The sequence below is a fragment of the Nothobranchius furzeri genome, chromosome 2 (assembly GCF_043380555.1).
Source record: "Nothobranchius furzeri strain GRZ-AD chromosome 2, NfurGRZ-RIMD1, whole genome shotgun sequence".
In the NCBI taxonomy this organism is placed as follows: Eukaryota; Metazoa; Chordata; class Actinopteri; order Cyprinodontiformes; family Nothobranchiidae; genus Nothobranchius; species Nothobranchius furzeri.
In genome coordinates, this window is record NC_091742.1 from 19,715,881 (window position 1) to 19,731,538 (window position 15,658).

The window sequence follows — 15,658 nt, forward strand, 5'->3', positions numbered from 1 at the left end:
CTGTTGGGCACTGGGTAAACTCTGGGCAGGAATGTGAGGACTCTCTGGACACAAAGTTTGGTGAATTGAAGCAGCGATCGGGAGATAATTTTATGTGATGGGTGCCGTCTGTGGCCATGCAAAGTTCTGCTGAAGGAGAAGAGATGTTCTTTGCTAATATACACTACATCAGAGCCTTTTAATAAAAAAGTGGAGTTTAATTTGGTAAGATTGTGTTTGCAAAATTGTCGTTATTGGAGGTTAGCAGAATCTTAGAAGATGCTTTATTCAAATTATTAACATTAATTAATAATTGGAAAACTTTTTGGGGAAAACCTGGTCTGATGCGGAGAGATGGCATCCATCCCTCTTTGGATGGAGCAGCTCTTCCTTCTAGGAACATGGCCAGTTTTATTAGTCCTCCATGACAACCCAGGGTCCAGACCAGGAAGCAGAGTCGTAGTTTAACCCACCCATCTGCAGCTTCTGTACTGTTACCCACCCACTACCCCATAGAGACAGTGCCCTGCCCATGGCCAAAATCACACAGATTAAATATCAGGCTTAATAAAGCAAATCATGGAAATCTCATAAATATTAGAACAAATTCAACTGAGCAGAAAACTAGAAAAATTAAATGTGGGTTGTTGAACATTAGATCCATTTTTTTCTAAGACTTTGTTAGTTAATGACTTGATTTGTGATAATCAGATCTCTTTGCTCTCTCTCACAGAATCCTGGCTGCAGCAAGAGGACTAAGCTAGCTTAAACGAGTCGACTCCTTCAAATTATCTAAATCATCATATTGCTCGAAGTACAGGGAGAGGAGGAGGAGTAGCAACTATTTTTCATTCGGACTTATTAATCAGTCCCTTACCAATTAATAGCTACAGTTCGTTCGAACATCTTATTCTTAGTTTTCCTAATCCAGACTGCAAAACTGTAAAACCACTCTTGTTTGTAGTTTTATATCGTCCACCAGGCCCTTACTCTGAGTTTTTGGATCAGATCTCTGATTTTTTTTATCTGATTTGGTGCTAAATACTGATAAGGTCATTGCAGTGGGGGATTTTAATATTCATGTGGACATTGAAAATGATAGCCTCAATGTAGCCTTTAATAATATCTTAGACTCAGTTGGTTTTACTCAAAGAATACATAGCTCCACCCACTCTTGCCATCATACATTAGACCTTGTGCTGACTTATGGCATAGAGTGTGAGGAAATAACAATCTTTCCACATAATCCAGTCCTCTCGGACCACTTTCTGATAACCTTTGAGTTTTTTATAACTGAGTTCTCGATACATGAAAGTAAATTTCACTATAGTTGGTCTCTATCTGACAACGCAGTTGCATCTTTTAAATCAACTGTTCCGTCTTTACTGTCCTCAGCATCTCAGAGGCATGTAGCAGAGGGCAATATTTTCAGTTCTAGCCCCTCACAAATTGATGCCTTAGTTCATCATGTTAATTCCTCTTTACGCGTGGCATTAGATGATGTTGCCCCTTTAAAAAAGAAGGTAATTAGGGACAGGAAGTTGGCTCCCTGGTTTAATTCTCATTTACGAGCCTTAAAACAAAACTCTAGGAAATTGGAGAGAACATGGTGCTCTACGCACCATGAGGAGGCCTACCTATCCTGGAAAAATAGTCTTGTGCTTCATAAAAATAATCTTCGACAAACTAGAACTGCTTATTTCTCAGCATTAATTGAGGAGAATAAGCATAATCCTAAATCTCTTTTCAGTACAGTTGCTAAACTTACACAGAATCATAGCTCTGAGCCATCTATTCCCTTAGCCCTCAGCAGCAATGACTTCATGGGATTTTTTACAAGTAAAATTAATTCTATTAGAAACAAAATCTTTAGCATCCTCCCTAAAGCGATTTCTTCTTCCGCCGTAAGTGAGGCAGCATCAGAGGTGACTGTAGAACCTCATCTGTGCTTGAACCGTTTTGATCCAGTTGAGCTTTCAGAGTTATCAAAAATATTAGCTTCATCTAAACCTTCAACTTGCATTTTGGATCCAATCCCAACCAAATTATTTAAAGAAGCATTTCCTTTGGTTACTGCCCCCATTCTAGATATAATCAATCTATCCTTAGTAAATGGATATGTACCACAGGATTTTAAGGTTGCTGTAATCAAACCTTCACTTAAGAAGCCTTCTCTGGATCTAGATGACCCAATGAATTATATACCAATATCTAACCTTCCATTTTTATCCAAAGTCCTACTGTCATGACCGGCCTCCCTGACTGTGTCGCTCCTGCCTTAATTAGTCCTATTGTTCTCACCTGCCCCTTGTTAATATGCCCATGTGCTCCCTGATTTTCCTGCGTATTTATACCTCCCTCCTTGTACCAGTCTTCGTCAGATCATTGTTTGTAGTCACCGTTGTTTTGTTCCTGTCGTTCCCATTCCACCATTAAAACCATTTTTATTTTTCATCCCTGCCTGCTCTCCTGCCTCCTGAACTCTGCACCACACATGGTCCATCACCTCCACTCCGCTCAATATGACACCTGGAGAAAATAGTGGCCATCCAAGTATGTGAGCATTTAAACACTAATGCTCTGTTTGAGGAATTTCAGTCTGGTTTTAGAGAGTATCACAGCACTGAAACCACGTTAGTGAAAGTTACAAATGATATTCTCATGGCCTCAGATAAGAATATTGTGTCTGTTCTAGTCTTGTTAGATCTCAGTGCTGCCTTTGACACAGTTGATCACAATGTTCTTTTAGAAAGACTTGAACATGTTGTAGGGATCAAAGGAACAGCGCTAGGCTGGTTTAAATCCTACCTGTCTGACAGATTTCATTTTGCAAATGTACATGACAAATCATCTTCATACTCCATGGTTACTTGTGGAGTACCACAGGGTTCAGTGCTTGGACCAATTCTTTTTACTATGTATATGCTCCCAATTGGTAAAATCATTAGACAGCATGGGATAAACTTCCACTGTTATGCTGACGATACTCAGTTATATTTATCCATTAACCCTGATGAACCTAATCGGTTGGGTAGATTACAGGCTTGTCTTGAGGACATAAAAAATTGGATGACTCTAAACATTTTGCTTTTAAATCAAGACAAGATGGAAGTTCTCATCTTTGGACCAGAAATCCAGAAAAGGAAATTGCTTAGTCAATCACCTGACCTGAATGGCATTACATTAATCTCCGAGAACAAAGTAAGGAACCTTGGTGTTATCTTTGACCAGGACATGTCATTCAAATCCCAGGTTAAACAGGTTTGCCGGATTTCCTTTTTCTACCTTTGGAATATTGCTAAGATTAGAAGCATCCTTTCCAGGAGTGATGCTGAAAAACTAGTTCATGCATTTATTACATCAAGACTGGATTACTGTAATTCATTACTCTCAGGAAGTCCACAGAATGTAGTTAAAAGTCTTCATCTTGTCCAAAATGCTGCAGCTAGAGTTCTGATGAGAATTAAAGAGAGAGAGAGATCTTATATCTCCTGTCTTAGGTTCCCTGCATTGGCTACCTGTTAAATTCAGAATAGATTTTAAGATCCTTCTTCTCACAAATAAAGCTCTTAATAATCAAGCTCCATCATACATCAGTGATCTTATTGTTCCATACGTTCCTAACCGAGCAATTCGCTCTCAGACTGCAGGTATACTGGTGGTTCCCAGAATATCTAAAATTAGGATGGGAGGCAGATCTTTTAGTTATCAGGCTCCTCTCCTGTGGAACCAGCTCCCAGCCTTAGTCCGTGAGGCAGACACCTTGTCTACTTTTAAGACTAGGCTTAAAACATTTTTATTTGATAGGGCCTATGGTTAAAATCTTATGTTAGCCTAAATCTGGACAAGTGGGGGAGTAGAGGGAGGTGGAGTGTACAGTCGGTAAAGACGTCTCTCCCTTGCCCTGCCTCCAACATGCCTCCATCTAAATAGGATAGATTATCCAGTGTTATCTCTGTAATTATGCTGCTATAGGCTTAGACTGCTGGAGGATACACTGACCACTTTTCACACTCTACTACTTTCTTCTACAATCTGCTCTTTAAAGGTATTATTTTCTGCAATTTCAGCTGTTAACTTTATTTTCTCTCTAAGTGTTTTTCTCCCCAGAAGAAGCTACAATGATGTTCTGCTGAGCTGTGGTGGCCTCGTGGAAGGGGCTATCGTCTAGCACACTGCTGCTAACCACTTAAACATTCTCCCTCTCCTGATAACTTTTTGCTTTCCTTGATGTCGGATGTGCTACTGCTAGTTTACCCGTTTAATTATAGATCCATAGGATAAATACAATAAAGTTCATCACTCACCAAATAGAATATTTACTAAGAAATCACTATATAACTATAGACACATTACATTGTCTTTGTCTGTGTGTGCGTGCGTGCGTGCGTGCGTGTGTGTGTGTGTGTGTGTATGTGTGTGCCTGCTCTGTCTTCTCGATCCCCAGTGAGTCGTGGAGGATGGCTGCTTATACTGAGCCACGATTCTCTGGAGGTTTCTTCCTGTTAAAAGGGAGTTTTCCTCTCCACTGTCGCTTTATGCTTGCTTAGTATGAGGTAAAGTATGCTGTAAAGTCACTGACACTAGTCAGTGACTTGATGCAATTTGCTGGGTTCCTTAAATAGGAAACATTATTTCTGATTGGCTTAATGAACTGACCTGAATTGGAATGTTTATTATGTGAAGTGCCTTGAGACGACTTGAAATCAGCCAAATATGCTATTTTTCCATGGGAGACACAAAAATGTGTTTTTGAGATTTCTGACACAAGTAGCGTGAGATCCAAGTTGTTAAAAGGTGTGAAGTTCCAATAATTCAACTTTAAAACTTACTTGAATAGATTTGTATGTGTTTGGCAAAATCCTTCTTGCTCATGGACAACAGTTGAAAACTAGCTCCAGAGCTAATACTGGTATATTTACATACATGTCCATTAATGTGTACTGTCCCTCTTACATAAACTTATACATTTAAAACAAGACCAACCAGAGGTTGAAATGAAAGTAAATGAAAGAATACTCTTTCCTATGTAATTATATATTTTTATGATGTTTTGCTGTCTCCTCCCCTTCGGGATGGCTGATCGGTCTCCAACTGTCCAAAAAACACAAATGGCAGTCTATGAGCGGATTTCTGATCCTGTTTGATATGTGACATAGATTTAACATGTGATGTCCGTGAAATGCAGAGACACAGTTTGATGCCAAGAAAGCGCTTATTTTCGACAGGCGGCGAAAGTTATTTTAGGTTTCAGGTGAAAAGACACAGTGGACTACAAATGCTCGTCTCACCAAATTGACATCATTGAACCAGACAGAGAAAAGAAGAAACATGGCTGTAAGTTTAGCGAGCTTTGAAACCTTTCTGGAAGAAAGACTGAGCATTAAGCGTTGAGAGAACCCGTAAAAATCTGGCCATGTGATAAAGCAGCAGCTACGCTGGTGGAGAAGAGATTCTGCCATGTATGCGACTCGTCATAATGTATGCGTCATGTATGCGACTTGTCATAATGTATGCGACTTGCGATTTGTAGTCATTTTAATTACGAATTTTTACAAGTAAAAAAATCTCAAAGTACGTGACAGACATAGTTAACACATGCAATTATTTTTCATATAAATTGAAATGTTTAACATACTGTAGGTGAGATTCTGGGATGTAAGGCAAAGCGGATTAGAAAATAGCTTCTATAATCCTGTTCACTTGCATTAAAGATTCAAGATAATTTATACTCATTGCACAGGCGTACAACTAAATTTACTTTGCTCTTACTGAAGACAGTTTCCGTAAGGAGGTAGTAAAATATGTGTAAAATAAAATAACAAAGCCAAAATAGATGTCACACACATGCTCTCTCTCTCTCACACACACACACCTTTCACACACACACACAGCCAGGTTAAGGTGCAAAAATGTAGAAATATAATATAAACTTGGTAATAAGACGAATCTAAACACAAACTGAAATATAAAGTAAACATAATATAAACGTAAGCAGTCACATGTTGAGGTATCAGGATGAACTAGCTTAATGTAAAGGTGCTGTAGTGCTGTGTTTCCCAACCCTGAGGACCAACTGTCCTACAAGTTTTCCATGTCTCTGCTTCAGCACACCTGATTTGCATTGGCTCCTCAGGAGGACATCAAGTGCTGCAGATACCGGTTAATCACTCATGCATTTAAGTCAGGTGTGTGGCAGCAGAGACACACCAGTGTTTGAAAGGGCAACATGGAAAACATGCAGGACAGCGGTCCCTGAGGACCAGGGCTGGGAACAGCCTGGTGGTGCAAGTGTTTATTGCCCTGTATTGTTTACCAGATGGAAGAAGTTTGAAGAGGTGGCTAGCAGGGTGGGTCGAATCCTTTAGGGTGTTTGTGATTTTTCAAAGGCAGAGAGTGGTGAAGATGTCTTCCAGGGCAGGCAGGTGTGTGCTATTTTCTCTGCAGTTTTGATTACTCTCTGCAGGGCCTTCCTGTCAGCTGCAGAGCTGCTGCAGGATGCTGTTGGTCAGGATGATCTCTGTGGAGCAGTGATAAAACCACACCAGCAGTTTTTGTGGCAGGTTGATCTTCCTGAGAGCTCTTAGGATCTATAGCCATTGTTGTGCCTTCTTCATCAGACATTGGGGGTTGTGTGTCCGTGAGGTCCTCTGATAGGTTTGTGCTCAGGAACTGCATTCATTATTTCTTTGTTATATAATAAAAAACAATTCCACACTGTTCTGTTTGAAATGGAGCTGGCGGGAAGTGCAAACACATTCTGCCCCACCCCATTAATTTATACGTTGATTGCTTCAAACCTGATCTTTCATATTATTTACTTATGGTCAAAAGCAAACTCAGGCAACATTACTTTTGGCCACAAAATATAAAGGGCCTCATAAACTTACAACATGGGTTCTATGTCCTACTGTGTGATGATAAATATGTTTCATAAAAAGGTACAATCTTAAATCTTATCCTGGTGAAACTCAAACAAAAACAGTGTTAGTAAATGTTTTGACAAGATTCAGATGTTTTTAGGTATGTGTCCATGTTCGAAACTCTTATTGTGAAGTACTGAAGGAAGTTCTTTTTTTTTATGTGAACATTGCTAAAGACATAGACTCATATTCAATTAAATAACGAGTTTTTATGCTTCATTTATTAAAAATACACCAATAACTCTTGGTTAAAAATAAAATACAAACAAAACCAATGCAGTTGGTTCCAGGAGCACATTGGGATTGACACAGCATTCAACATCTCAGTTTTGGTCCTGACATTTGAAGTTTGATTTAACAGGTAGGCCAGGTCTAAAATAAACATGGGACATGTGATTTGCCCTGAGCCCAAAAACAACTGAATCTTCCCCTGCTCCAAGACGCAAAGGTGGATTGTTTTTTTTTTCCTTCAACCTGGACCAGAACAAAATTAAAATCCATTATTATTTTTCATTACTGGTGTGCCACCTTGCGTAAATGAAACAATTTCAGTCTCTTTTACCAAAAAGCAGAAATGATCCTGTTATTTAGCCTAAACGTTCCCGCGGGTGCACCAGGGAGGACTATTACACCATAATGGTTTTTCCTCGGGCTTAAGAACACAATTACCTCCAAATTGCATGAAACAAAGACAGCATAATCTCTTTCACAGATGCGTTTTGAACGCCTACTTACAGCGTCTCCGTGCTGGCTGGAAACCTCGGGAGAGTCTCTATGTCCGCGCAGGAGATGGTGAGAGTCTCCCACTCTGAGCACTTGCACACCGCGGGGCAGGAGTCAGCCTCCGAGCCGGAGCCGCTGATGGGGAGGGAGGCGAGTGCAATCAGCGCGCATGTTATCACCTGCATGCCTGGAGTACACAGAAACCGAGCCGAGATGTTGGAAGTGTAATCCTGCTGTGGAGTCCCAGTGATCAGCTCAGGGGCCAAAGTGGCGCAGGTTGGATGCTGAGGGGCGGACAGCCGCTCTGAGGTGGGTTTGGTTGGAGGTGGTCTTCAGCCTGAAGAGAGGGTGGATTCCAGGCAATTTTAGAAAAGTTCATCCCACCTCTTTTTGAGTTGTTTCCAGATAAATTATATTTTGCTTAAGTGTCTCTTATTAATATTTCATTCAGAAAATATTGATTTAATCAACTTTAATGGTAAAAACATTTTAGTAACTTCGTTTGGTAAACCAGCCCAACGCTGAACTCCGAACCAGACCAACGGCTGGGTTGATTTTATTGAGAATTCCAAGCAAAAAATGTGTTTAAACAGCTAAACAGGCCTGCTGTTAGTAGCCTTACCCTAACTATAGCCCGGGCTGCAATGGCAAACCCAGTGGTTTAATTAAAACAGTAGGCTAATGTATTTGAAAAACAAAACTAATTTTATTTGAAAAATGTGATCTAGAAAATCAGCTTATACGTTTTCAGAAAAATACGTTATAGTTTAACAATATAATAATTGTACACTAACATAATAATGGTACCAATTTTATAAACGGCCCCTTTTATTAACTTTACTTAAACTATTATTAATATTAATAAAAAGCAGTAATTTTAAGAAATTAATTACTATGCAGACACCTTCTCCGGCCCTTTGTCCTATGACTTAAGGAAATTTAACAACGTTAATAAAGGGATCCTTTGTTTATTAATGCTTTATAATGTATTATGTATCGTTAATAAACGGACCCTCATTGTAAAGTGTTACCATAATATTAAAAACATAACTTAAAAAATTACGAAAAACTCAATAATTTTAAAAAGAGTTGAGTCCGGACAGGAGCTAGATTGGCTTAATATCATTAAAAAATAAAATAAGCTACATTATCAATTTTGCCCAACTTATTCAGTCTTTTTTCAGAATAAAACAAATGTGTTTTTTTTCGGCCCAAAAGGAAATGGTTTGCACTTCTAAGTAGAAGACACTTGCAGTGAAGTAAAATAGTTAAATTTTAACATAGAAAGAAAAATAACAAAACAAAAATAAAGTTATAATAATAATACTAAAAATGATTATACATTTCTTTCCTGAAGAGCGGCGTTAGTGGCGCTTAAGCATACTTCTGGACAATGTAGTTCACAAATAGCAAGTTCCCTATGATCCATGGTGAGGAGCCTACATTTCCCAGAGTTCCTTGCGGCAGTGGATGAGATCCGTTGTTATGCTGCTCAGGCGCGGCTAGTTTGAGTTGCCATAGCAGTGATGCAGAGGACTCTTTTTGTTATTAGTTTCACAGCAAACCCTCTGGGCGGCTTGGATAATGTTCTTCCATAGAATTCGTTTATCATCTCTTTTTACTTTGTGGTTTTTAAGAATATCTGGAGGTTAAACCAGCTGGTCAGCGTTTGGTTAGCTAGTTAGCTACTTCACTAGAGTTTGTTGTTAGCCAACAGGAGCATCACTCCTGACAACAATGCTCCTGACTACGGTGTGCTGGGCTGAAAATATTATAAGCAGATGTTTCGGGTTGTTGAAGTTACAATGACACCGCTGCAGTTTACTTCTGTGATGTCCAACATTACAGAAAAAGATAACGACCATTCCTGTTCGTTGGTTAGTCTGATTAGAAGCAACAGTGTTTCATAATTGCACCATTAGCGCTTTCAGACAGTGTGTGCCTTAATCTGGGCTCGTGTCAAACTATGGAGACATCCAGCGACTCGGATTCATACGAGAGGACACGAGAACACAGGCCTCGGGGACGGGAGTCCCATCGCAGAGCTGGCCGAGACAGAGGCAGAGCTGCTGGGGGTAGAGAGGAGGGACGAGCCGCTGACATCTCCAACAAGATCAGCACTCTAGCGAACACCTTACAGGTACTCTGCTACAGGACCCGAAGCATGATTATTATGCACACGTGTGTGTTTATTTATCTTTGCGTGTCAGGACACCAGCAGGAACTTAACCAAGGTGGACAGAATGTTGGGTCAGTACAGGGAGCATGCAGATGATCAGGCTGAAGCCATGGCACTGGTAAGACTCATGGTTCAAATGATCTACGTGATTATTGTAATTACACAGTTTTACACATTTATAATTCTGTTTTTGTCATGTAGAAGTTAACTTCTTTTCTAAACACAAAAACGTGAATTTCATAAATACAAAATTCCTGATTTTAAGTTTAATATGAAGGAAATGACTGCATTTAAAAATCAGAGATTCCAGAGTGAACAAAACCCAAAATAGGTAATATATTGGTTAGCTGATATACCTCTTTAGCAAAGCCAATTTAAAGTCAGGCACATCCACGGGCGGCCTAGTGTTGCTGCAGAAATTTGTGACGTTTTAGCATGAAAACAGGGAGCCTCTCCCCCTTTCCAGTCAGCTCTTGGGTCCCCGGAAGAATGATAAAATGAATGGAAGTGAATGTGGCTTAAAGAGATATTTTCTAATCTAATCTGCTTTGCCTAAGACCCTGGATCTGGATATGTTATACTATGGATATGTTGTAATTCCATTTAAATGAAAGGGACTGATGTGTGTTTTGACTGTGTCAGTCACGTACTTTGAGATTTACCGGTTTGTAAAAGTTCGTAGTTAGCATGACTACAAATATGTCACTTAAGTGACGTCACCGCAGAATCTCCTCTCCCCTAGCGTAGCTGCTACTTACCACATGGCCAGATTTATGGTGGTTCTTTCCTCCTGAAGGAGGGATTTGAAGTTTGCTGAACTTAAAGCCATGTTTCCTCGGCTCTTCTTTGTGTCTGGTTCGACGACGTCACTTTGGTGATGCACATTTGTAGTCCTGGACGTATTTTCACACAAAACCTAAAATAATGATCCCCCACCGTTCAAAAATAAGCATCTTCTTAGTATCAAAATGCATCTTTAAAATTCACGGACATTAAGACCTAGTCCACACGTAGCCGTTAAAAAAAAAAAAAGAATATCCGCCCCTCCAAAAACTTGCATCCACACCACATCGTTTTAAAAAAACTCTGTCCACACGTACCCGGATAAATACGTTGTTAAGGACATGCCAGACCTGTAGGCGGCAGTACTTCTCCCGTTCTTAACCTCGTCCTTCGTCTGTGGTCTTCCGCAAGGAGCAGTAATTCCTCTTGCAAAAACAAACAAGCAAAAAGCGCTTGGACAATTGATAAAGCGAGCGCAGCTCTGAGGGCATCCATGCTGTCGGCTAGTGTAAACACAGGTCGCACACGTGATGTCAGCATTTTTTGTCGCGGAAAGTGACGTTGCGGACCTTAAAACTCCGGTTTTGTCCGTCCACACGCAGACACCCAAAACGGAGAAAACGCAGATCTTCACTTTGGCCGGAGTTTTTAAAAAGATCCGTTTTCGTGTGAAAAAACTCCGTTTTCGTGTGGATGACAGGCCAAAACGTAGAAAAATATCTACGTTTTGGCAGATCCCCGGCTACGTGTGGACAGGGCCTGAATATAAAATCCACGGAACATAACAAGCGGGATTAGAAAATAGTGTATTTAGCCCCGTTGACATGCATTCATTTTTTCCATTCTTCCCGGGATTCATGCTCCGGAAGTAGATGGGCGTGGCTCCCGATGAGGTGGAAAACGTCTAGACATGAAAATCAGCCCAATAATCAGCAGCGCATATCGGCCGTCAGCTGACCACACCCTCTATATCAGCATCAGCAAAATAAAACTACTGGTCAACCTCTAATCAAAAACATTACTGTTGTTGACAACATTCTTACTTTCAAATGTTTAGCTAATTCTCCTCAATAGACAGTTTTTAGTAGTTGTGATAAACATCTTTTAATGTTCATTGATGATTATCAAGTCACGAGGAACAATTATTAAATTCTTAGGCTGTGCTGATGTTTAAAATCACTTGATTCTGTTTTATTATAGATGCTTGAAAACCTGAACTTAGTCATTTTGCTTATTTCTAAATTGCTCATCAACCCCTGCAAGCTGAACTTTGAAACGGTGCAGTCGCTATCTCCTTTATCGGATACAAAAACATATTTTACCGTACTTTATTAATGCAGATTCCTAAAATTTCAAACTGCTAACTCACTTCAATCCAGCAGCGAACGCCAGGATTACAGTTGCTAACGGTAACGCTCCTCTTTTTAGCAGGCTTCTGCTTGTGTTCAGTACCATTAAATACCATTAGGAACTGCAAATCCCAGAATGCACTGGAATGATCTGTACTGCCTCAGCGGCTGGTTTGGTTTAACAACAGCAAACGTACACGTTTTTACTTTTACATAGAGGAGTGAGTTTGATGCTGACGGTGGAACAGCTGATGTTATTTGTCGGCCATGTGGGATTGTTTCTGCATCAGCTCAGGGAGAACCTAGAGGAGTCCATCAGTCAGCTGCAGACACAGAGGTTGAGCAGAGCCAATGTGGCCCACGGCTCCTCGGCTTCCACCCTTCACACCAGTGACTTGGAGGCCCGCTCAGAATCAGGTACACAGTATAAACCAGGCAGTAGAAGTACAGGCTCAGCGTCATTTCTAAAGACTGTTTTGTTTGGGGATTTCAGAAGGCCAGCGCTTCTATCCAACCTCTCCACTCAGAGACTACAGCAGGAGGAGGTCTCGCTCTGCCAACGTTCGCTTTAAAGATCCCAGCCTGGCAGGGCAGGACGTAAAAGGACCGGACGTAAGAGAACCAGGATCTTCTGACTCTGTGTAGTTCCATGATGCTCCACAAGAGGGCAGAATGAGCCAGCAATATCTGCTGAATAAGAGCAGCTTTTTGCTGAATTAAAATCGATTTTTTAAATTCAAAACCATGTTAAGTTTCCCATAATTAAAATGTTGTGATGCTGCTGATGGCTGCAGAAGATTTGTGGCTCTTTTCCATAGATTCACACCTTCCACCAAACCCTGCGGGATCTGCACTGTGGTCAGCAGAGGCTCTCAGACGACCTGGACAGAGAAATCCTCAGGAGAAACCGGTATCTGCTCCTCTTCTTTGTGCATGTCACAGCTAATGACCCACAGCTGACTATACCACTCCCATTTAGCAAGTTTGAAAAGTCTCTAATGTTTTTTTATCATCACTTAGAAAAATGTTCTTCCCGTTTCTTTCTTCCCAGATCTAATAATGCTCTAACTTTCATCCACAACAACAGAATTTATTCTCATTCACACCAGACATCTGTAATGAAAGCTTTGTTATTACAGGCTCTTTTAAAACCCATTCTGCCTTTTAGGATGGCTAACCAACGTGTGATGCCGTAAGAGACTGATCTTTTGCTGTTCATGTAAAGAAAAGACTTACTGACTAATTGAATTAAAACGGGGATTTTAAATGTTTTTGCTGGCTCACTAAACCACTATCTCTATTTAAAGTGTGTCCTTTGATTTCATATTTGTGTGGAGTGCTGATCATCTTTAGCTTTGGATTTATCTTTGCCAAACAATGAAAAAGTAACTGGGAACGTGAGGAGAAGCAGCAAAATCCAGGCGCCCGCAGATCGTCCTCCACTCTCCGGGTTAGGATTTGACCTTTTCCGCTTATTAACAGCCCCCTTCATTGCTGCTGACCAGAACAAATCAATCCACTGTTGTATTTCAGCATCTGATGCTGAATAATTACTTTTTTAGCTGCATCACATTAAGCCTTTACAATCATATCGATCTCGTCCAAGGAATAAAGAATCCCTGGAACCTGCCTGAGTCTCAGATGAGTGGGTTTTCACTTGGCTGGGTTTGTCTGTTGTGTTCTGCAGGTCCGATATCGACACCAGGCAGGCCATGGAGAGCCTCGCGGATCACCTGACAGCTTCCCAAAGACAGGAATCAGTGAGTTGTTGCTGCAGGTTTCGCTGCCAATACCAAGTTCGGGAATCTCAAATAAACTAATATTCATGTAAAGGTCAATACGTCTGCAGTGGTCTCTAGTAGGAATAAATGTCTTGTAAGTCGTTCTCTGGGGAAACAAAGCTCTTGTGCCACAACAAAGTTGAGCTTCAGAATGCTGGATTTGAAGTCTTATTTTGTGATGTTTGGACATCTTGCCTCTGATTGGCTAAAAGCAACGAGACTACCACTGACTCCATTCATTCTGCAACGCTGATGTTTTATCTCCACAAATAACACAACCCTGAAGGAGTTCTGCTGTGTGGTGGAGTTGCTACTGCTAATGTTAGCTTTTACAAGTGGAGGCTCGTCCATAGGGGACGCTAGGGTGCCGCCCCACCACTCTCACAGGAAGAAGATAGGAATCACAGAATATTTAATAAAAAAAACTAAATCTATCATTCAGACTATAGGTCAATCTGCTCTCGGTGAACCTGCAGGAAAAGTATTTTTATCTCAGTAGAAGTAACGGCTAAATCAGTACTTTTATAACATTAAAGGTGTGGAACACTGAAAACCCTTTTTTAATGATTATTCTGACAATAATGGGTCACTGAAATTTTCATGCAGGCAGAACACGAAAATAGTCTCCTACACCTATCTCCTGCATTAGCTTCTGATAAAAAAAAATAGATGCTGAAACTCTAGGATTTGAAAACCCTGACAGATCTACGTCACACTGTCACTTAACTCATACACTGCCAGCCATTTCCTGATCAGAAAAGCCGCTATGATGATGTCGACGCCAAAACAAAACAAAGAGGAGACTCGCCTTTTACATCAGGAAGAATCCGCTCGTTTCGAGTGTTATCCGTTCTTTCATAATCCGTTGTCGAATTGTGATCGGCAGATGCTTTTCCGGTTCGTGCCTCACTTTTTTTACAGCAGCGGCCCAAAACGATCTCCTAACATGGATTTTCTGCGTATGAAGTGTGACGTACGCGGATGAAGATCAGCTTTAGAGTTGGGATGTTTGTTGTCACGGTGCGGGGGCTCGTTCCGATTCCCACACAGTAAAAAAAACTGCAAATGACGACTTTAGTCATCACTGGCAGTGAATGAGTCAACATTCATGGACTCACCCATCTTGACTCATGACGGGGAAGGCTGTTGTTTGTTTAGGGTCCAGGAAACAGCAGAGAACGTCTCAACTAGCAGAAGCTAATTGTTAGCATTAGCAACTCCACCACACAGCAGAACTCCTCCAGGCTTGTGTTATTTGTGGAGATAAAAAAACGTTGCAGAGTGAGCGAGTCAGTGTTAGTCACGTTCTGTTATTCAACCCAGGCAAGATGTCCAAATATTAAGAAATAAGACTGAAAATCCTGTCGTGTTCTGACATTTTCTTGACATTTTCACTTGAAAGTTGCTCGTCTGGAAGCAGCCAGCGAGACGCCCGGCGTGACTTGTAAATTAACGAGGGACGGCTTTTAAATTTGATGGCAAGCCCTTCCCGCTTTTCTTAATATCTAATCTAAAATGAGTATTTTGTGGAAGTAAAATAAAAGTCTGATTATTGCACAAATTTTTTGGCAAACTTGTTCTACTGGAAATACACGGAATGGATTAATTGCTCAGGTTGCAGCACGGATTCCCGTTTCTGATCTCAGCAGCTGCAGGTGGTTTCTTCTAGGTCATACAGACCTGGTTTCAGAAAAACATCCTCAGTTAGTGTTCTGGGTGACTGTGCACAGTCCTATCTGTGTTAACAGCTCGTTAGCGTAGATTAAATGCCGTTCATTTATAAACACATGAAGAACACAGGCTTCCAAACTCTGGACATCTCCTGTGATTTAGTTTCAAATATGTCCCTCAACAGTTTCAACTGATTGTCTCATTCAATAATAAAACATGATCCGGAAGTCTCTCTTTCTGCTCTGAGTTGCTCAGCCGTCAGACCCGCGC

At 40.7% G+C, this 15,658-nt stretch overlaps 2 protein-coding genes across 3 annotated transcripts in view; one reads left to right on the plus strand and one right to left on the minus strand.

The window, feature by feature from the left end:
* tshr (thyroid stimulating hormone receptor) overlaps positions 1 to 8,237 on the minus strand; it is a 44,941-nt gene extending 36,704 nt beyond the window's left edge. The window contains exon 1 of the mRNA XM_015948233.3: positions 7,638 to 8,237. Coding sequence (XP_015803719.1) covers positions 7,638 to 7,810 — 173 coding nt within the window. The 5' untranslated portion in view covers positions 7,811 to 8,237. The remainder of the gene's footprint in view (positions 1 to 7,637) is intronic.
* Positions 8,238 to 9,071: 834 nt separating this feature from the next.
* The window catches only part of LOC107378161 (centrosomal protein of 128 kDa), a 104,408-nt gene continuing 97,821 nt past the window's right edge, over positions 9,072 to 15,658 (plus strand). The window contains exons 1-6 of one of the 2 annotated variants that reach the window (XM_015948232.3): positions 9,072 to 9,765; positions 9,836 to 9,922; positions 12,227 to 12,353; positions 12,430 to 12,548; positions 12,755 to 12,846; positions 13,624 to 13,696. In XM_015948232.3, coding sequence (XP_015803718.3) covers positions 9,592 to 9,765; positions 9,836 to 9,922; positions 12,227 to 12,353; positions 12,430 to 12,548; positions 12,755 to 12,846; positions 13,624 to 13,696 — 672 coding nt within the window. In that variant the 5' untranslated portion in view covers positions 9,072 to 9,591. Of the gene's footprint in view, positions 9,766 to 9,835; positions 9,923 to 12,153; positions 12,354 to 12,429; positions 12,549 to 12,754; positions 12,847 to 13,623; positions 13,697 to 15,658 lie in introns of those variants that run through there. The other variant, XM_054748382.2, reaches the window with a different exon arrangement.